This window comes from Galeopterus variegatus, unplaced genomic scaffold, assembly GCF_000696425.1.
Source record: "Galeopterus variegatus unplaced genomic scaffold, G_variegatus-3.0.2 Scaffold1507, whole genome shotgun sequence".
In the NCBI taxonomy this organism is placed as follows: Eukaryota; Metazoa; Chordata; class Mammalia; order Dermoptera; family Cynocephalidae; genus Galeopterus; species Galeopterus variegatus.
Window position 1 is genome coordinate 370,644 of NW_007727618.1, and position 22,825 is coordinate 393,468.

Sequence of the window (22,825 nt, forward strand, 5' to 3'; positions counted from 1 at the left end):
TTGCTCCCATAAACCCCAGACCCCTTCTATTTCTTTAGAAGGTCCTTATTCATGAACATTCTCCCTTTTGTTATAGCCCGAACAAAGTCATCTCCTTCATTATATAGTGCATTTTGTTTTCCACAATACTGAGCGAGGTTAGATTCTTAGTGTTTGTTTTCTTCCTAACAGACAGCAGATTATGCCAGCATTACTTATTTAATCATAAATAACCATGTTCTGCACAAGGCAGTATGTAATGCTCTTCAGCTAGATTCTTAAGAATGGACTTTCAAAGTTGAAAGGTATGAACATTCCTAAGGAAATGGATACAAGAGCCAGGAATCAAGTTAGGATTTGAAGACAGACAAGAATGAGGAAGTGGCCTTGTCTTACCCCCAAAGCCGTGTGCAGGACATAAACCCCAAAGCAATGCCACTTAATCTGTTCCTATTTGCTTCCCTTGCATCTCTTCGCTGCACATTGAACTTTACTGGTCTTGGCCTCCAAGCAAAATGATACCTCGACCAGGTCAGAGGAGACCAGAATTGTAGGTTCTTACCTTTTATGGCTCTCCCTGACCTCTCCCTCTACACATATCAGTACCCTGCAATTACCATATAAGGCAAGTGTTTGACTATTCAGCAAGTGTCACTTAGGCCTAAAGTCAGGTTCTTGGCTTGGAGATTCTTGCTTTGTTAGCACTAGAACTGAATTCTTATCTATGTTTTGCTGCAGGGCCTAGAAGTTTTCTACTTCTGCACTTTTTGTGGACAAGCTATCGAAACACAGCCATACTAATTTATATTCCTTTTAGCAGAGTATGAGTGTCTGCTTGCTAGCATTAAGAATTCTTATTACTTGCTCATGTTTTTAAATTTGATCATGGTAATGATATTTCATTTAGGTTAGCATTTCTTTAATATCAGTGGGGCTAAACATTTTTCTACAGGTTTTGCCTTTCATTTTTGTTAATTGTCTGCTCATATTTGTTGCCTATTTATTTGAAGAGGGCATAATTTTGTGGGTTTAAAAAAACATTTCTATAATCTTTTAATATATCAAAGTTTTAAATCTTTTATCATAGTTAATGTAGATATTTTTTCAGTTTGTTGTCTTTTAATTTCAGTGAGGTTTTATTTATTAGCTTATTTAATGTCCAGAAGTTTTACATTTAATTAAATTGAAGCTATCACTATTTCTCCTTTGTGATCTTATCATTTGTTCAGCTGAACATTTATTAAGCATTTAGTGCTCCCCAGACTTTGGGCACTGCACTGGCTACAGGCCATGTGAGCATGTATAACCTGGTCCCTGTCCTTAAAGAGACTACCTCTGCATGTGTTCCCCCATGAATATAGCTTTCTAATGTTCTGAATCTGATTCTAAATATGCTTTATTTCATACCCAGTGCCAGCCACTTAAGGAGTACTCAGGATACTTTGTTGAAGGAAGAAAGAATGATATCGATAGGCCTGTAATTTTAATTTACTCTTAGGAAGCTATGTTTAAAGGCCAGTGAGAAAAAAAAAAAAGAGGTGCTATAGAGAATCAAAAGCCACACATAAGAAACAATTAAATGTGTTTCTCATTTTGGGGGATGAATGATGAGAATAAAAATGATCCACTCATTTTTTTCTTTAAAAAAATATAAACATTATAAAACCGCATAAAACAAATTATTTTAGTTTATCAGATGGTAAGAGGCAATTTAAGGAGAATTTTTATTTGTCGTCGGAGTTCTGTTGCTTAGCATAGTGTCTGGCCAAATACTCAAGTTCAGTAAATGTTTGTTGTCTAAATCTCCAACACAACTGACTATATTTGGCAGAATCTTCCCTGGATTTTGACCATATAAAATATGCTTTCCACATAATTATAATATCAGCAACCATACTTTTAAAACACTAATTATTTTATTTGAAACTTTCCTATTACAATATATAATGGCCTTATCATGTTCACATATGATCAACTTTGAATGGGATACCAAAGAAACAAATCTGGGGATAACAATTGTTTAGATTGCAATTTAACTAAATTAACAATTCTTTTTAGAACAAAAGGTACACCTTAAATGTTTTGATAAACCCACAAATTATGGATTGAAAGTGCTCTTTACAAAACAGTCTCTTAACATGAATTTTCCAATACCCATCCATAAGTGAATTTCCATAGTAACTTTAGAAAAATGTAGCTCATTTGTCACTTTACAGCAACAGATTTGCTGGGTAAAATAACATTGCTGTTGGAAACAGCCTTTGGGATGGAAGCCTTTTTCTAAACAGCTTTCTACCAAGCTCAAGAGGAGAATCAGATAGTACATGGGGATGAAGACATGTGGAATCTACTTAACCACAGGTAAAATACAAATATCAATATTCTCATTTCCAGCAATATGTCTTGTTCTTACCTCCAAACAACGAAGAATTATATCCTTATAAAGTTTAACAGTGTTTTCAACATTTTCCAAATAATCTTCAGGCCTCTGAACTAGATGTTGAATAATTTCAGCTACCATCTTTATTTCAGCAATAAATGCCTAAGTAGAAAATAACAGATTTTCAATATATTTAGGTCAATGATTATTCAATTTGCAAGCCACATTCCTCCATCGTTAGACCTAGATGCCATTTGGAGGTGAGAAGCAGGTGGAGGTAAAGATTAGAGACTAAGTGTTTTTAAGAGAGATGGAACACTCCTAAGGGATCTTTATCAGATGGGATAAAGTTTAAACTGACGTGGATACTTACTCATTTCTTTTTGCTCCTCAATAAGTAGAGAAGAGTAGAGGGCAAATGTCATATTTATAGAGACAAAATAATGAAATTATATTTTCTCTAAATACCTGAGCTTATAGTTCATTTGTTCATTCATTCGTTCATTTGGTAAGCATTTACTGAGAACCTACTAAGTGCCAGGCACTGTTCTAGGAGCTTGAGATACAACAGTGAAAAAACCAACTAATACCCTGGGCTCATAGAGCTCACATTGCAGGTGGGGAAGACAGAGGATAAACAAGTAGGCAAATAAATACATAACATATTAGGTGGTGATAAATAGTAGGAAGAAAATAAAGCAGGGTAGAGTGGTGGAGAGTGATGGGAGAAGGTGTGATTTTATATCAGGTGGTCATGAAAGGTTTCTCTGAAGAAGTGGCATTCAAGCTGAACACAGAGTGAAATGAGTGAGAGAGCCACACAGTTTTCTAGAGAAAGAACATTTCAAGACAGAAGAATAATATGTGTAAAACTTCTCAGCCCAAGGCCTGGACATGGTAAGTGTTCCATATTATATTTATTATCATAATTATTCATTCTTTCCAGTTTTTATCAATGCATACCCATACATATTTTATGCAGTTTGAATCATGTTATCTCTATAAGTCATTTATAAATTGTTTTAAACATTACTTTAATGGTCAAATAATACATTAATTTACTTGACTATACAATTATTTAATCACTATTCTATAGTTAGACAACATGAATGTTTCAGATTTTTCACAATTATAAATAATGTTGCAATGAATAGCTTTGTACATAAATCTTTATAATGATAATATGTCCCTTAGAATAGTTCCTAAGAGTGGACTTACTGGACCCAAGGTTATACATTTTGAAGTGGCTCAATCTATACTCTTTTCCAAAAGATGCTACCATTCTTTTCTCTCTAGGAAGGCTCTGCTAGCATGCTCACGTGACTCTTTCAGTCACTGTCCAATCTCTCATTAAGCACCTATTATCTGCCTAGCACTGTTACAGGCACTGGAGATAATCCCTGTGACACTGAGTTTACAGTTGGTGGGATATAAGCGAGTAAAAAGTCATATAATTTCAGAAAGTGATTAGTCCTATGAGGAAAATAAAGAAGGGTAAAGGGCTAGACTTGTACTGCCTAACATGGAAGCTATTAGCCACATAAACCTGTCAAGCACTTGAAATTTGGTGAGTGCAAATTGGAATGTGCTGTAAAATACACACCTGATTTTAAAAACTTAGTATGAAAACAGAGTGTATCATTCTTAGAATTTTTATGTTGAGGATATGTTGAAATAAAATTTTGGAAATATCAAATTAAATAAAATATGTTATTAAAATTACTTTTGCTTGTTTCTTTTTACTTTTAAAAGCATGGCTACTAACAAATTTATTATCACATATGGCTTGCATAGTAGTTGTATTGCACAGCGCTGGGTTAGAGGGCTGCTTGCAGGATGGTCTCTGAGGATGGAATACCTGGGCTGAGGCCAGGGTGAGGAGGAAGAGCAGCCACGTGAAGAAGGCCTGGAGAAGAGTGTAGTGGGAGAGGGGAGAGAAAACAGTCAGTGCAAAGGCTACAAGTGTGAACGAGCTTAGCGCAGCTGAAGACGAGCTAGAAAGCTAATGTGGCTGGAATACAGCGGGCAGGCAGGAAGAGAGTAGCCAGGGTTGAGATCAGAGAGGCTGGGTGCTTGGCCTTGTAAGCCATGTGAGGGTGTTTGGATTTTAATGTAGAGGTAATGGAAAGTCACAGAGGGTTATATTTTTTAAGAATGAATCTGGCTTCCGTAAGGAATGGACTGGGAGAGGGAGGACTGAGAAGAGTGGAAGCCAAGAGAACATTTACAAAGCCATTGCAGCCGTTCAGGGAGACTGTTTAGATTTGTGTGTAGGTAAGAATGAACACACTTCCATGCATAATAATCCTGAACGGGCAGCCAGTCTACTCATGTAACTTCTGAATATGGCACTGCCATTGGCATACTCTGAAGAGGGGCATGTGCTTCGTGACTGTCCCATGAAACTTTCTGCTATAATGGAAATGTTCTGTATCTGTGCTGTTCAATTAGGAAGACACAGCCATATGTGGCCACTGAGGACTTGAAAGATGACTAGTGCTACCAAGAAACTAAATTTTAAATTCCACATAATTTTAATTAATTTAAATTTAAGGGGCCGGCCCGTGGCGCACTCGGGAGAGTGCAGCGCTGGGAGCGCAGTGATGCTCCCGCCGCGGGTTCAGATCCTATATAGGGATGGCCGGTGCGCTCACTGGCTGAGCGCGGTGCAGGCGACACCACACCAAGGGTTGCGATCCCCTTACCGGTCACAAAAAAGACAAAAAAAAAAAAAAAATTAAATAGCCACGTGGAGCTGGTGGTTACCATATTGGACGGTGCAGCCCTAGCCCACTCTAGTCCTCACTCTTCGATTGTATCCCTGGCTGACATCACCAATTGACATAACCTGTCTGGCCCCAGAAATGAAGCGAGTTGGGACCCCTGGACCTCACCAAATGAGTGCTACACTGGCTTTAATTTAAGATAGTATGCTTTATTCATGCTACAGTGACACACTTTTATTCCTATTTGCTATGAGGTTTTCCCTTCTTTTAAAAAATATGAATTAGATGCTGGGTTATTAGCTAATGCTTTATTTGCACAAGTAAGATTATTTTATGTTTCTAAATGGGCTTTATTATGTTAACAGTTTTTTAAAATGAAGGAACCCATGTCAAAGATTTATTTAACTCATTAGTGAGGGAACCAGCAGGATGGCAAAGCAGAGGTATTTATAATCACTGAAGTAAAATGCTTAATGACCTATGGGGCAACAAAACTGTGACCTTTGGGGGTTATCTCTCCTACTGGACAAATGATTTGCAATGTATCCATCTATAAGTTAACATCTGCCTTCGGAGAGTCTAACCTCTAATAGAAATACTCAATCGCAGGCACATTTCACTAGAACAGGTATTGGAAAGCTATGGTTCATTTCACACTGGTGGGCCAAATCTAGCCCATCGCCTGTTAACAGAGTTCTTAATATCAAATTTTCCTCTTTAAGACCTGGTAGAAGATTCTTTCGATGCCCTATTGCATTATGTTTACTATTTACTTTACTTTAAGATTGTTGTATTTACTTTAAGATTGTTGTAACAATATGTATATGTGAAGCTAGGCTACAGAATTCCTTTCATGTGCTCTCTTTGTCACAGTTTGGAATCAGGGTTGTATTAGCAACACAAATTGAATTATGCCTGGGCTACTTTGCTCGCCATATTATACTTTGTCTTTTATTGTTCTAACTCATTCTATCTTGCATAGTGCTTGACACAGAATAGGAGGCCAATGACTTTGTTGCTATAAAATGTAGCAGACTACTGGTCAGAATGTACAGGGACATTTATGCTGACAGGAAGGTTAAACTTGACCTCAGGATTATGATCTAATAGTTTTTGAAAACATGAAATATTTTTGCTTATTTCCTCTAGACTCAATAAAAATTTAAAGGAAATGTAACTTTTTCTAGCATCTGCTATTTTTTATTATCCATGCTATCATTTAAATTAATTATAGCCAATTTTAAAAGTACAGTATATTACCTCTTCTTCTTCTTGCTCTTCTTCCTCTTCTCCTTCCTCTTCTCCTTTTCCTTCTTTTTGGGCTTCTTTCTTCCTTTTCCTACGACTCTCAATGACTTCGGGATCCCACTGGTCTCTAGTGTATATGTATCCCGTGCTACTGTGCTGTCTTTGCCCGGAAACTCTTTGGCATAAATCATAGTCAGTGCACTAAGAAACAACATTATTAAACCACTTAAAACATTTGAATATGCCTTTAATTCCTATTCATATATTAGCTAATACATTAAACCAAAAAATTCCTTAAAAACTTGAGCAAACGTCATGTTGTGACTGGCATCTTGCATCAGATTTCACTACATGCCAAGAGAGGCACGGACACAACTTTCATGCTGTGCCAACATTTTTATTTGTCCAAAATTAATATATGGGAAGAAGTATCAGAAGTTTTCACATGAAGAAAGAGGTTAGAAGAAAAGTAGAAAGAATAGAGAAACAGAATAGAAGATCAGTTTAGTTTGCAAAGGTACAGGAGGATTCTATACGATTACTTTGATAAGAATAAAAATGAAGTAAAATGGGGGGAAAATCTACATATTTCCAACAAAAAATTCTTGTGTATTTGCCATATTTACTATTATTTACAGTTTTATTGGTCAAGTATTTCATAAAATGCCAGTCATGAATGGGACCTGAAAGATCATCTATTCTAGCCTAACTTTGAAATTTCCTAAATGAGAAAACTTTGAGTCCAGATAGTAAAAAAAGCCAAAACCAAAGTCTATATGTAATTTTCTTATGTCAAAGTGCTTTCACATGTGCAATTTTACTTAATTCTCAAACTAACCCTGTAAGATAAGTAATTTAACACTTTGATTAAAGCCTTTTTGCAGATCAGAGAAGTACAGTTCTGGCAGGTTAAGAGACTGGCCTCAGATTACAATGTCATACAATGGAGGAACTCCAACTTGGAATGAGGCCATCTAATCCACAGTCCATGCTCTGTGGGCACGTTAATTAATAACGATGGCTTGGGGATGTAAATCCTGCTCTGAATATTTTTCAGTATTAAAAAACTTCTGGATAATATTCTATGGCAGTGATTCTCATTAAGGTATAACTGTATATGACTCATCTGGAAAGCTTGCTAAGTAGATTTCTGCTCCTCTTTGAAATTTATTAAGTTCAAGGCAAGGCTTAGACACTTTAACAAGCATCCTCAGTGATTCTGATGCTGACCGTTCATGTACCACACTTTGAGAAACAAAGAAAACAAGGAACTTTGGAACCTTCCTTGCTCATTTTCTGATTTCTTTATGCCACCTCTACATGGAGAAGAGATGGGTATTTATTGAGGCAAGACTTTTATTTAGGCTTTCTAATTTTTCACAAAAAGGTTTTCAATCCATTCAGGTAATTTAAAAAATGTGTGTGTTTACAACCCAGGATACCCACATTCTGGGTCCTTGACAAAAACTATCACCTTCAACTGTCTCCTGTTTTCATTTGCAGGAAGTGATTGATAAGACAGTGAGTCTGGAGGATGTGCCTCAGAGCAATGGTCCTCAAACTCTAGCAGGCATCAGGGTCATCTGGAGGGCTTTGCTACACCAATAACTGGGCACCACCCCCACAGTTTCTGGTTCTTAGTTCTGGATTGGAGCCTGAAAATTTGCATTTCTAACAAGCTTCTGGGTACTTCTGATGCTATTGACTCTGTGACTACACTCTGAGAACTCCTGCTCTAGTAGGTTGCTGGCCCTTGCCCATTTTTTGTAGGAATACCTCTTTAGCATATGATGAAAGCCATAGGCTTTTGCTTCAGAAAAATGCACATACACATAAAATTTTGCATGTAATTTCAGGAGGTTCATGGATGCTTAGAGATTCACGGATTCCAGACTAAGTACTTCTGCTCTAGAAAGTCCAGGCTTATCTCCAAATAAGGCCAAGCCACCAGAAAAGGGTGTGTTTCACTGACTTGTGTCTCACTTAGACCGTCTGATTACCCTCTGGTAACCCTGTGGAAACTGCCACAGGACACTCACTATACCTCTTACAATACAAATGGGGTTACAGACCTCATTCACTACATTAAGCAGTCTCTTCTATTAAGACCTATGTAAGATATTTCCAATGAGAGTTCTGTTTTTCCTGAGGAATGGCTTGTCTTCCCATGGACAATGTGAATTTTACAACTGGTCACATTTTCCCTTTTTTACTTTGGCTCATCAAACCAAATTGACTGATTGATTGATCGATTTGTGTGTGCGTGTGTGTGTGTGTGTCTGTACATCTGAGTTTTAAGTCAGTTAAATAAAAGAGGCAAAGACAATAACGTGTATGGTAATGAAACTTGTTATGGGCTGAATGGTTTCCCCCAAATTCATATATTAAAGTCCTAACCCCAGTACTCCAGAATGTAGGGCTGTATTTGGAGACAGGGTCTTTAAAGAGGTAATTAAGTTAAGATGAGGTCATTAGGGTGGGCCCTAATTCAACAGAACTTGTGGTCTTAGGCTATGGTCCGAATATTTGTGTCCCCCCCAGATTCAATGTTGAAATCCTCATTCTCAAGGGGATCATATTATGGTGTGATTAGGGATTTAGTGATATGGGATTAGTGCCCTTATACAAGGGACCCCAGAGAGCTCTCTCACTCCACCATGTGAGGACGCACAGCAAGAAGGCACTGTTATGACCCACATTTAATAAGCATTTAGGGCCTTTCAGTCTGTGTATCTGTGTGCTCTCTTTCCACCAGCCTTAATTTCCTATTTAATGTATTTTAGACTTTATATTTGGTTTCAGTATGTTGTTTGAGATCCTCTCTTCTCTCCATTGTGCACAGTTCACATGAATGACATTCTCAAGTTTACTTGGGACTTTGGCCATGGCCATGAGCTGTGGCCGGGCTGCAAATGCTATCACGTTCAGCACTGCAAAGGCCACCTTCCTCTCAGAGCTGACCCTGACACTCGACTGGGTCCCAACACGTGAGCTGAGAACCAGCTAATTTATTTTTAGCTGTCATAAACCCTTTGGGGAGCCAGGCAGGCTATGAATACAAAAGCTTATCATTCATTTTCACATTGTAAGTAGACATCACCTTTTTGGATTCTTATCACCACCCCATGAGGCAGCTATTAGCATTTCTGTAAAGAGGAAATTGAGCCTTCTAAATGTGATTTGCCTAATTCTAACAGTTAATAAAGGAGAGAATTGGGCACAGAACCCAGCCTTGACTCTTAACCAATGTAGTAGTGTTCTTTAACATTCATACATCGAAGTCATTTCGTCTGTTCTTTCATTTTCTTTAATTGGTACACTTATCAGGTGTCATTAGGCACCGGTTCCTAAGACATGGTTCCTACCTTCAAGTGCGACAGTTGAGGAGGAAAATGGACAATGAAGGAGAGAGAGAAAGACAGAGAGGTGTATGGAGGAGTGGTTGTCTGGGGAAAGTCCTGAAGAGATGATACTGGGACTAACTGTCAAAGGATGGCCGTGATTAAGCCTGGTGAAGAGGCAAGAAAGTGTTTCATGTAGATGGTGCTTAAGGTCCAAAAGCACAGAAATATAAGAAAATATAACTCAACCCCTGTGATTGATGCATAAATTACTTAGTAGTTCCATAACTACTCCAAAATTTGGAAAACATTCCTCAAATGTTTTCAAATAGAATTCTATCAAATAGAAGGTTTACTATACTAGAAAAACAACTGATATTCTTACCTTAATATTGATTATAATATTAGGTTTCAGTTTTAAGTTTTTGAGTAATTGTATTTGCTGCAAAGTAGTCATGGCATCCTGTGAAAGTGATGGTATTTCAGTGATAATATAACCTATAGAGGAAAGTATAATTTTGAAAGTTTTATAATATTATCAATATACAAGAGCATGGATTTATTATTATTACTTTATAAAATATCATCTATTTATTGAAGAATATTAATTCAAGTCATAAAGTCACCTGTCAACATTTTTTAATTAACAGTTAAGGTTATTGCCACATGAGGTGTAACTGTGAATAATGTTTTTTTTTTCTGATAATAAAAAAAAAATCATTGGGCTAGGAGAAGACACCTTTAAAAATTTCAAATCAATTTATTTTAGACAGATAACATGCCTATGGAAGGAAATTCCACACTAGTAATTCTTTTAACTCATGTTAGGAAAGCTCATATGATGAGTAAAAGTTTATTATAGGGGTTACACAGCATATTTTCTTTCTTAAACTAATGTTTCATAATATAATAGAATATATATGTATATGGTGTTTATGTGTGTTATAGAAAGTAATAAAACACCCATGTACCCACCATGCAGTTTAAGAAACAGAACATTATCAATATGATTTTAGCTTAGCATATCTATTGGCTTTTATTTTAACAAAGCAGACCAACAACCATCATGATAATCCAAAATTTAATTAAATGCTTAGGCACATGCTAAATTCTAAGCTTTTTCCAAATACACTACTTTCTGCTATGTGTTTGACACTACCCAGAGAAGCAATCCTAGGTATTTTAACTTCAAAAGACAGAAAGGGAGACATTGAGATCTTGGTTTTGGATATGAGCTACAGTCATGATTCCCTTTTGTCTTGCTATTATCCTTAGTTTCCAACTTGGCTCATCTATGTGCTGTGCTGCGATATTTGAAATAGTGTGGTGTCCCAAGGCATCCACCCTATTTAAGGCTCTTTAAATGAGTCCAGCACACCCCTGCCAGAATGTAGCTACTGCACACATTGGCACCGTCTCAGGGACTGGATAACAACCTCTCTGCTTGCCTCCTCCTGTTGTTCCTGCATTTTGCTTTCCTGGCTCCACACTCCCCTCATGTGGTTTGGCATCTTCGCTGTTGTTAATCTACACCCTACTTGATTATCAGCCTTATTTGAACTTGTTTTCAAGACTTGGCCCAGTACCTCAAGGATGTTGTGGCTGGCATTTAGCCCTGGTCTGACACATTGTGATAGTGGGTGCTGTGGTGAAAGGGACCGCACAGCCTAGCCCCAGATAGAATTCAACCCTTGCTCAACTCACTTCTCCTGATTGGACAATTCCAGAGACTAGTCTGTCTCCAGAGTCCTTGACCTCCCCTTCTCAGCAACAGTGGATTACAAAATAGCTCCCTCCCATTCCATATGCTGGCAACACTACGCAACATCATCCGTTAAGCCCAAGTGGATCACAGAGAGATGCTCTGGTTTCCTGTGCTCTCCAACACCCTGCATGTGGCTACAACCACTGCCACTGCCTGGAGAGCTAGTAGGCATTCCAAGTCTGACTATTTGCAGAAATACTGAACCTCAGGGGTTCACGTGTATCTGAATGAATTTCATACTTGATCTCTTTACTGGTGGAAGCAACAGAAGAATGAGTTGTTTCCATGGGATATGGCTTTCTCCAATAGGCCAATATTTGGATCTGAATGTTCTGAGCAATGGATTTTGAGGCTCTACTCATTGAGCAGTGTTTGGTATCATCACATCCAAACCCTACGGGTGTATCTATGGGAGGAGGTGTGGAATAGACAGTTACATTTTCTTATTTATTTAAATTTTTTTCTTTTTTTTATTGAAATGAAATTGATTATACATATTTGTGGGGTACAAAGTTGAGTATCAATACCTGTGTACAATGTGTGACGAGCAAGTCAGGATAATTATCCTATTCATCACTACAAAACATAATCATGTCTTTGTGTTGAGAATATTCAGTCTCCTTTCTTCTATTCATTTGATAACATGCAGTAAATCATTGTTGGTTATAGATGCCTAGCTCAACTGTACATCAATAGAGGTTATTTTTCTTTTTTTTTTTTTTTGTCTTTTGTCTTTTTCTGTGTCCGGCAATGGATCGCAACCCTCAGTGTTGCCCCCGTACCGGACCGGGGACCGGCAATGGGATCGCAACCCTCGGCGTTGCTCCCGCGCCTCGCTCAGCCAGTGAGCGGGAACCGGTCTGCATGTGGGATCCGAACCCTCGGGCGGGAGCGCCGCCGCACCTCTCAAGCGGCGCACTATCCAGTGCGCCACCGGGCCGGCCCTAGAGGTTATTTTTCTTAACTAGCTGTTTTGTGTCCCTTAACCCATTTCTTGGTATAGTTTGTCAATGTCAGCACTAAAACAAACAAAAACAAAACTTCTGCAATATAGATTCGTATTGCTTTGAATCTACAGGCCAATTTGTGGAGAATTTACATCTTTACAGTATTGAGTCTTCTAGTCCAAGAGCAAAGAATATCTCTCCTTTGGGATTTGGGCCTTTATTAATGCTTTAAAATAACTCTCAAGCGGTGCACTATCCAGTGCGCCACCGGGCCGGCCCTAGAGGTTATTTTTCTTAACTAGCTGTTTTGTGTCCCTTAACCCATTTCTTGGTATAGTTTGTCAATGTCAGCACTAAAACAAACAAAAACAAAACTTCTGCAATATAGATTCGTATTGCTTTGAATCTACAGGCCAATTTGTGGAGAATTTACATCTTTACAGTATTGAGTCTTCTAGTCCAAGAGCAAAGAATATCTCTCCTTTGGGATTTGGGCCTTTATTAATGCTTTAAAATAAGATTTTATAATTTTCTCCATAAGATCTTCAGCAATTTTTATAAAATTTGTTCTTTGATAATTTATATTTTTGATACTAATTAAAATATTCTAAAATTATATATTCTGTTTGTTGCTAGTGCACAGAAATTCAATTTTATATATTTATATTTAAATCCAGCAGACTTGCTCAACTCTTTTTTTTATTGAAAAATAACTGATTAAACATATTTGTGGGGCACAGAGTTGAATATCAATACCTGTGCACAATGTATGATGATCAAGTCAGGATAATTAACATGTTCATCATTACAAAATATAATCATTCTTTGTGTCCATTAACCAATTTCTCGCTGGCCCCCCTCCCGCTCCCCCTTTCCTACCTCTAGAAACCACAGCTCTATTCTCTTTTTATGAAAGACAGTTATGTTATTTAAGCTTGTCCCACCATGGCAGATGTAGAGTGGAATAACCTAGTCCTCTAGACCCAATCTGGGAAGATCTCAGAGGGACACTGCTTAGTAAACAGAACAGAGCTGCTGAGCATACTATCAACTTCCCGAATCCCCGAGACATGTGCAAGTATGGAAGCATAGACAGGGAACTCCCCCTCCCTTCCCCATATCTCCTTGAGACTGTTACAAAGTCCTCCCACCTCTCCCCCCATGCTGGAGGTAGAGGAATGGTGACCCCTGTGCCAATTCTCCTTGCTGGGAGGCTCTGCACATGCTTTCATAGCAGAGCAGGCGCTTTGTAGGCAACTGTCCAGCCTGCATGACCCCAACCAGTAGAAAAAAGACTGTCTAGGGGAAGTCAACAGGTCCAGGCCAATACCATTACTTTGCCTCCATTTCTTGGCAAAGTGGGAAGGAGAAAACATTCCCTATTTCCATAAAACTGAATATGGCAGGCTACTGCTTTCAGTTTGAAGTGATGAGAGGTTCAGAGACATCAGGTAGCTTTGTGTCCAGCCAGCCCTGCTACCCATCTGACCTCAGGCCAGACTGACATGAGTGGACACATTGATGACCAATGACTTGCAAGACCATGTACCATGTGATACACCTGGGGCAGGGAATGCCCAGACTGTGGCTGTCCATCATTCACTGGGGACAATGAGTTTTTCTAGGATTTGGAAGCAGGAAGCAGAGAGGAGCTTTTCAAGATGCCCAGGCATTGACTCTACCTTTTTCTCTCTGGTGAGGATGTAGTTCTCAGAAGCTGATTTTGGTTAAAGGCCAACATTGATGATGGGTTGTGAATAAAAAGATTATAATTAAAGATTATGTTGGTTTTTTAAATTGGCGATGGAAGCTCCAATTATAAACGGACTCTGATACAGAAAAAAATTTAGATTAAATTTGGCAATACTCTACTGTGCAGTATCCCTAGCAACATACATCTCTATAGGGGTTTTGGAGTCATCAATTATCCAACCTCAACCAGCCCTTGACTCAAGTTTGTAGCCGGGTTTTGAAAACCCTTCACTTCCAATTTCACTTCTACCTTCTAGTTGACTATTAGGTACAACTAAACATCAGAATGAGAATCCTGAGAATTTAAGCACAGACTTTTGAACTGTGTTTAGCAGAGTGCGAGGTTCCAAAAAAAAATTCCTTTGGGGATGCTACAGGCTGGGTGAGGGGAGACTGGGCAGAAGGGGCTTTGGGTCCTATCTCTACTGCAGCCTTTAACTAGGCCCAGTTGTGCATGCCTAGAACATGGTAATGCAAGCAAATGGGGATAGTGTGGCCCTCAGTCTCAAGAAATGGTTTATATCACCTTTCCTCTGCTAGCTCCTGGGACAAGCACCAGTGCACAGGAAGTACTGTGGACAGAGGAACACACGAAATGATACCAGGCAATGCAATCAGCCAAATCCAAAATGTGGGTAACTCTCCAAGACAAATAACCAGTTTCTTCAACAAAGAAGACACAAGAAGATGAAAAGAGGTAGGGGAAACTTACAGATTAAAAGAGACTTGAGACACACCAATCTGCTGCAATATGTGAAACCTGGTTGGATCCCCCTTAAAAAAAAACAAACCCAAAACACGACAACTAAAAAAATATCTATGAGGCAATTAGTGAAATCTGACACAGACTGGTTAGTAGTTGATATCAAGGGGTTATTATTTAAGGTGTGATAATGGTAATGTGATAATAGGTTTAAGAGTCCTTATCTTTTAGAGATACATACTGAAAAATTTACAGATAAACTGATATGAATTACCTTCAAAATAAAATAGATTAGGAGGGGGAGAAGGTAGAGGTATAGATGATATAAGATTAGACAAAAATTGTCACGGTTGAAGCTGGGTGACAGACTCATGTGGTGGGGGATCTTTATATTAATCTTGGTACTTTATTTGAACTGTTTCCTAATACAAATTTTAAAAGGTTATGAACACTGTGAATGGCACAACCGAGTAAATTTATTTTTCCATGTTCTTTTGTTTCTTTTTTCATTTTGCCAATACTTATAACTTATGCCATATTTTACGTAGCCATGTAAACCACTCAATTTTTCATGAGGTAAGTGAGGTAAAGTATAAGCCAATAGATATTTAGACATGATGATTTCCATTCCTTTGGATATATACCTAGTAGTGGGATTGCCGGATCATATGGCAGTTCTATCTGTAGTTGTTTGAGGAACCTCCATACTGTTTTCCATAATGGCTGTGCTAATTTATCGTCCCACCAAAAGTGTAGAAAATTCCCTTTCCCCGCATCCTCACCAACATTTGTTATTCTAGGTCTTTTTAATAATGCCCAGTTTAATTGGAGTTAGATGATATCTTAGTGTGGTTTTGATTTGCATTTCTCTGATGACTAGTGATGCTGAGCATTTTTCCATGTACCTTTTGGCCATTTGTATGTCTTCCTTTGAAAAATTTTTATTCTTATTTTCTTCTTTTCTTCTAGTCATTCTGAGCTTCAGTGCTCTTTGTCTGGAGAAATTAGATCCAACCAGCATCCATTTGAGTACAGGGAGACTTTCTGGTCCAGAGTTAGAGGACACACTAGATGAACAGGATGAAGTCTGCCAATATGTAGAGCCAGAGGGCAAGCTGGTGCTATTCCAGTTCCTACTCCTGCCTTATAAGTGTGTATTAATGCAGAGAAACTTAACCATTGACAGGACTTAGTGATAAAACTCAAGGTGAATGGGGAAGCAGTCAGCAGAGGCTAACAACACTGCAAGACGGACAACAGCAGGTTTTTGATGCTTTTATTGGATAGCACAATGCTAAATAAGATTGGGTCATATAAACTTTTTTTTTTCTTTTTAACAAATGTAGAATCTGGAGAATAAAAACAAATAAACAAGCAAATAAAACCATCTGAGCTGCTCAACTAAATACAGAAACTGAGATTTCTGTGCTGAGGCAAAAGAAGAGCAACCCCAGAAACTATCTGTGCCTCGGATAAAGCACAAGTTATAAGTCTGCTTTGCTGGCTGTAGATATATGAGAGTAAACATACCAAAGTGAGATACTTCTGGGGAGTTGAGCTTCTCCAACATTAGCTTTGTGACCAATTCATCTGGAATGCTATGACCGCTGATCAGCATTGACTGCAACTAAGAACAAGCATAAATATTGTGCATTACTGTATAATATATCTGTGATATGTAGCTCTTGCTGTTATCACAATAACTTTGAAATTTAGATTCACTTACCATAACTCCTGATTCAGTTTCGGCAGCAATCTGTTCTTCCAAAATTGGTAATGCTAAAACATTAATGAAAAATATTAGCATAAACTAGTATTAGGTTTGCCAAAATAAGAAACACATTTGAATCTCTTGTAACTGGCAGCAAAGATTAATCACTTTAGAATTTACAAAGCACATTTACACACATTATGTCATTTAAGCCTAACCAAAGTAGAGGCAACAGAACATATTCCATAGAGAACTTGTCTCTGTCATCCATAGCTAAAGAATCTTGGGGGAGCTAACTTCCTAAATGTCTCTACGCCTTGGACGCATATGCCCTGTGTAGTATATAAGAGAATGTGAGGATGAAACGAGGTGGCATATATGAGAGTGATTTGTAAATTGTAAACTATTATACACAATATACACTAGTATTATTAGTCCCAATAATTTTATAACTGTACAGTTACATCCAGAGCCCATTAATTTTGCACACTAATTATGTAAAGGGAAAGTATGCATCAACAAATGTTAAAATGGATAAATGCTGATTAGAAAGAAGGGTCCTAAGGCTGAAATTCCAATGACTTGTTTCCTTTTTTAAGAAGAAATATACCATCCCTTGATGGAAGACATCCTGGGATAGGTGTGACCTAGGGGAGGATCCAGGAGCTTAATTATGTCACTAGCTGTTAATAATCTAGGAGATTTTTGGTATTCTTTAAGATTTCCTAGAAGTGAAGTTTTTTGATCAAAGACAGAGGAAAATTTTAAAGATTTTTTTATTTTGTGTGTGTGTGTATGTTATGAATTACCAAATTGTTCTCCCCCCAAATTGGACCAGATCACAAGTTTACTAACAGCATGTGGAATGCCTGTTTCATAACATCCTTGCCAATAATGATTGTGGTAATCTTAAAGATTCACTGCTAATTTGATAGGCAAATATGGATCAGTGTTATTTTAAATAACAATCCTTCAAATAACAGTAAGATTAAACTCTTTTTTCTCATATTGTCTATTTTTATTTCTACTTTTATGAATTGCCTATTCATTGTTTTCCTTATTTTTCTATTATGACAAAAACAGTTTTCTGATAAAAAGAATATTTATATATAAAAATATCAACCCATTGTCTTATATATTGCAAATAATGCAAGCGAATTTATAAATAAAAAAATAAAATTTATCATTGAAGGTAATTAAAGTCTGAAAAATGTTCCCAAGAAAAGCTATGAGAGTTCCTTCCCTTCTCATCTTTCATAAGATACCTAAAAGATACATACCCCAAATAGAGAACACATACCCCATAACAGAGATACATACCCTAATACATACCCGGAATTAGAGAATTAGGGGCAGTAGAATGTAGTCAAGGACATTATACAAACCCTCCTAAATTCTATGAACAAAACTAGGACTAACAGAAGGGCAACACATGATTGGACTGATGCTATTATAAAGATAATATTCACTGGGTTGATAGATGGACAGAGGTATAATAAAGCAAATAACAACAAAATGTTAATCATAGAATCTAGATGGTGAGTAGATGGGTATATGGAAGTTCATTGTATAATTCTTCCCATTTTATGCATATTTGAAAGTTTTCATAATAAAATATGAGGGGTGAAAAAGATAAAATTTACCTTCAACACGAATACATTTCCAAGCCTGTGTTATCTGACGGGCTAATGTTGTCTTCCCAACCCCCTTAAAAAGAGAAATGTATTTAAAACCCAATAGAACAGTCACTTACTAGTGGAACAGATTTACCAATTTTTAAATATTCTATTGATGGTTACTACTACAGCAACGTTAAAAAGTAAATTTTTTCCCATAAAAAAATGAAGAGTAGACCCTGGATATTTATAGTTTCATTTTTCTTTACTAATTCTTGCATATGCCACACCTCCTGAAGTCATTTAAATAAAATGTTTAAAATTAAAAACATAGCCCTGAAATCAGAAAGCTGAATCATTATGGTATTATACTCTTTTGATTGTCAAATTTTATAATTTTGATTACAAATTATTATGATTATATTGAGGTTCATCATTTTATTTCCTTCCTAAAGCTTATAATCACAAATGTTTTGACAGATTCTCACTTAGTAATTTAAGAGCAAAAAAACCCCAAAAAAACCAAGAAAAACAAGAAAAACTTATCAACTGACATCTTTGGAAAGTATATTTTAAAGATAAAAGGTCACTTTCATGAAGTAACATTGCATCTGGTTGCTTTCAAAACTGTATTATGTTGTCTTTTAAAACCGCATTATGTTTTTTGAAAAAAAATGAAAGATGCTGGAACCATTTCTTGATACCTGTCCCAGGGTCTATATAAAATTAAGTTAAGGATGGGATCCAGTCTTAATCTCTGCTATTCTGGAGAGGCCCTTTAATTAACCAGCTCAGGCCCTCTAATGGTAATTACCAATTAGCTCAGTGACTGAAAATAGCCGTTATCTAGAGATCCTTACTAGAACTGGCTAGAAAAGCAAACTATCTTACAACAGCCATTTTGGTTTCTTCCTGTTATGTGGAATGACAATGCATAGGTCCTCTAACACACTGTAGGTAAAGGCTGAGGCACATTGTCTCCCAGTATCTTCAGGTATTACTAGAAGAATCTTCCAGCTGATCTCAAAGGTAGTGTCCTTCCTTCACATATCTAGAGCAGGGCAATAAATTTCAAACAAAATTTTATGCAGATGCTCCTCAACTTACGATGGGTTTATCAGGATGTAACCCATTGCAAGTTGAAAATATCATGTCTAAAATGCATTAAATACCTTAATAAAACCATCTGTAAGTCAACAAATCATAAGTGGAACTATCGTAAATCCAGATGTTCTTCAACCTATGATAGGGTTCTCTTCAATAAACCCATTTTAAAGTCAAAAAAATTGTAAGTTAAACCATCATAAGACCAGGGCTACGTGTATACAAATCAAGTCTGAATAACATTGGATCACATACTACTAACAATTGTCATGATGCAGTCTTTTAATTTCCTCATAATATAAAAACAAACAAATACAATCTAGGTTACTTTTCAATTATAATGTATAAGAAGAGAGAACATTATGAATTTATAACCAATATCATACCAGATTTTAAGTCGTACAATGAAAATGTATCAGACACTCAAAAAATTAGCACACTATGTGGTTTTCATTCTTAAATGGCAACGTATAAGATTGTGATTTTAAAAGTAAAAAATTATATTAAATAATAAGTTAGAAGAGATAACTTACTGGTTTCCCAAATACAGCAAAGCAAACAGGTTTGGACAATAAAAAATTTTTTTCAGTTTCATCTTCATCGAATATATCTGCAAAAGGATGCTCTTCTGTCTTCTCATGAGAAGTCATAATACAAAATACTGTAATAAGAAAGAGTAAGGTTGTGAAAGTACCTAATTTGGTTGGAGTAGACAGGCTAGAAAAAGCTGGAATATCCTGTGAATTTGCCTAGTCCAGAAGCCATTCCACACCACGAAACACATGGGTTTTGTCAGTAATTGCAAATAAATTACACTCATCTATTAAAACAATAATAAGCTCTTAGTTTGAGACAAAAACAAAACCCAACTATGTGCTGTGTAAAAGAGACTCAAACAAAGTGTTTCCAAAAGACTAAATTAAGGAAAAAGTATACATATATATGCAAAAATACACACATAAATGTTATTAAGTATATATTATATTAAAAATCAAATTAAAGTTAAATATGTTGAACACACAAGATACAGAGAAACTGGATCCCTCATACATTGCTGGTGGCACTATAAAATGGTACAATCACTCTGGAAAACAGTTTGGCAGTTTCTTTGAAAACTAAACAAGCAATGACCATATGACCTAGCGATTGCACTCTTTTTCATTTATCCCAGAAAAAGGAAAATTTATGTTCACACAAAAACTTATACATGAATGTTTATAGCAGATTTATTCATAATAGCCTCAAACTGGAAACAACCCAGATGTGCTCAACAGGTGAATTGTTAAACAAACTGTGGTACATCCATACCATGACATACAACAGTGATAAAAAAAGAATAAACTACTGATACACACGACAACCTGGATCAATCTCCAGAGGATTATGTAGAGCCAATAAATAAATAAATAAATAAAAAGTCAATCCCAAAGGTTACATATTGTCTGATTGCATTTACATAATATTCTTGAAATGACAAAAGCATAGAAATGAAGAACAAATTAGTGGTTGCTATGGATTAAGAAAGGGGTAGAGTGGGAGGGAAGTGGGTATGAATGTATAAGGGTAACATGTAGGATCCTTGTGGTGATGGAAATGTGCTGTATCTTGATTGTATCAGTGTCAATATCCTGGTTATAATATTGCAGCATAGTTTTGCAAGATATTATCATGAGGGAAAGTAAGTAAAGGGCATATAGGATCCCTTTGTATTATTTCTTACAACTGCATGTAAGTCTACAATTATCTCAAAGTGAAAAGTTTAACTAAAAAAATTACCTAGCCTGATATGTGTACAAATATACACACATATGCTTAGTGTTCTTAGTGAAATTATTAAAATAGAGGCTTGAAAATATAAATAAGGTAAAAAAGACTATAAAAATGACTGAGCAGATTTGAAAAAGATCCAGGTAGATGTATATAAATGAAAAATACAGAAATGAATAATAAAAATTCAAGCAGTGCATAAACAACAAATGATATAGCTAAAGAGAGAAGAAATGAACTGGAAGTCAGGTGTTGAGAAATTATCCAGAATGACATAGAAAGACTGAAAGTAGGAAAACATTAAAAAGAGACTAAGAGACATCATTAAAACAATAAAAAGTTCTAACAGTTCAAGAAGAAGATAAAAGAGAGAAAAAAAAAGACAGATTGAAAGAGACAGTGACTAAGAATTTTCCAGAATTGCTGATAAAAGTAATCCTTGGATTCAGGAAGCAGAACATAGCATGAAACAGGATAAATGAAAATAAAGCCATACAAAGAAACAAAATGGTAAATCTGCAGAATATCACAGATTAAGATATTTTCTTTAAAAGCAGACCTGGAAGAAAAAAATAGAGTACCCCAAAAAGGAATGGCAATTAAACTGATAGCTGACATTGGAAGCAACGCTGAGTTGAGAGAAAAATATTTTTCAAGTTAGAATTGTATACTCAGGGAAAATATGTCTCAAGAATAAGAGCAAAAAAATACTTTCAGACAAGCAGAAACTGGGAGCTTATTGCCAGCAGATTCTCACTCTAGGAGATTTGAAAGGATCCATTTCAGGCAGAGAGAAAATAATCCTTTCCAGTAGGTCTAGGACACAAGAAAAAAAAAGCGAGCCAAGTTATTGATAAACAAATCTAAGCAAACATTGACTATATGAAACAAAAATAATGTCCAGTTTTTGAGCTTAAAAAAGAAAACTAAGAACAAAAATAATGGGAAATGATAGCATATACATTGGGAGGAGGGAATAGGAGTTAAAGCATTCTAATGCCCTTGCATTTTCCAGAGGAGTGCAAAGATATTGGTTAACAGAAGACTTTATTAAGTGTGCATGCTAGTACCTAGGTAAAGACATCGAACAGACATAGACAGTATAATATTCAAACAAATAGAAAGAAAAATGAAATGAGTGAAAGGGGGAAATAATCTTAGGTGAGAGAGACAAAAAAGAGAAATTTTTAAAATGGGACAAACGAGAGTAAAATAAGATGATAGAAATAAATTCAAATAGATCAGTATTGTCAATAACTCTAGTTAAAAGACACATTTTGACAAGCTGGATTTTAAAAATCAAGATCTTTTCATAGGCATGTTCTACAGGTTCCTGTTGTTACAGCATAGCCAGGTCCTGCAGCTCTGCAAGTGAATTNTCCTGTCCCCTATACAGGATTTCTGGGGGCAAGGTAGAGAAACTATGACGTGATTGATTTCAGCTCAATATCAGGCAGAGCTTTCTAAAAGAGTTGTCCAAAGACTCACTCAGCTGCCTCAGGGAGACTGGACATGTCCAAACACACACTTGTAGCTCTTGGCAGGGATTTTCCTGGGCAATTGACCCCAGGTCATTTTTAAAGGCTCCTTCCAGGTCTGAGAGCCTTTTGTTCTCATACTCACTGTGCTATATACTTGGGTAACACAGGAAATGTGCAAATCAGCTGACAGACCCCAGCATCATTTGTGTGGTGACTTTGTTGGCATGGCCAAGACACAGCTCAAGAGGTGAATAAAATACTCCTCCTAGAGATCAGAACTCATAGCACTGGCTGGTTAGCTCAGT

General features: G+C 36.7%; 1 protein-coding gene across 1 annotated transcript in view; it reads right to left on the bottom strand.

Moving 5' to 3' along the window:
• The window catches only part of AK9 (adenylate kinase 9), a 129,285-nt gene extending 109,363 nt beyond the window's left edge, over positions 1 to 19,922 (bottom strand). The window contains exons 1-7 of the mRNA XM_008577430.1: positions 19,806 to 19,922; positions 18,196 to 18,259; positions 16,568 to 16,620; positions 16,372 to 16,468; positions 10,060 to 10,172; positions 6,346 to 6,534; positions 2,393 to 2,521 (exon numbers count right to left, since the gene is read on the bottom strand). Coding sequence (XP_008575652.1) covers positions 2,393 to 2,521; positions 6,346 to 6,534; positions 10,060 to 10,172; positions 16,372 to 16,468; positions 16,568 to 16,620; positions 18,196 to 18,259; positions 19,806 to 19,922 — 762 coding nt within the window. The remainder of the gene's footprint in view (positions 1 to 2,392; positions 2,522 to 6,345; positions 6,535 to 10,059; positions 10,173 to 16,371; positions 16,469 to 16,567; positions 16,621 to 18,195; positions 18,260 to 19,805) is intronic.
• Between the last annotated feature and the right edge of the window lie 2,903 nt (positions 19,923 to 22,825).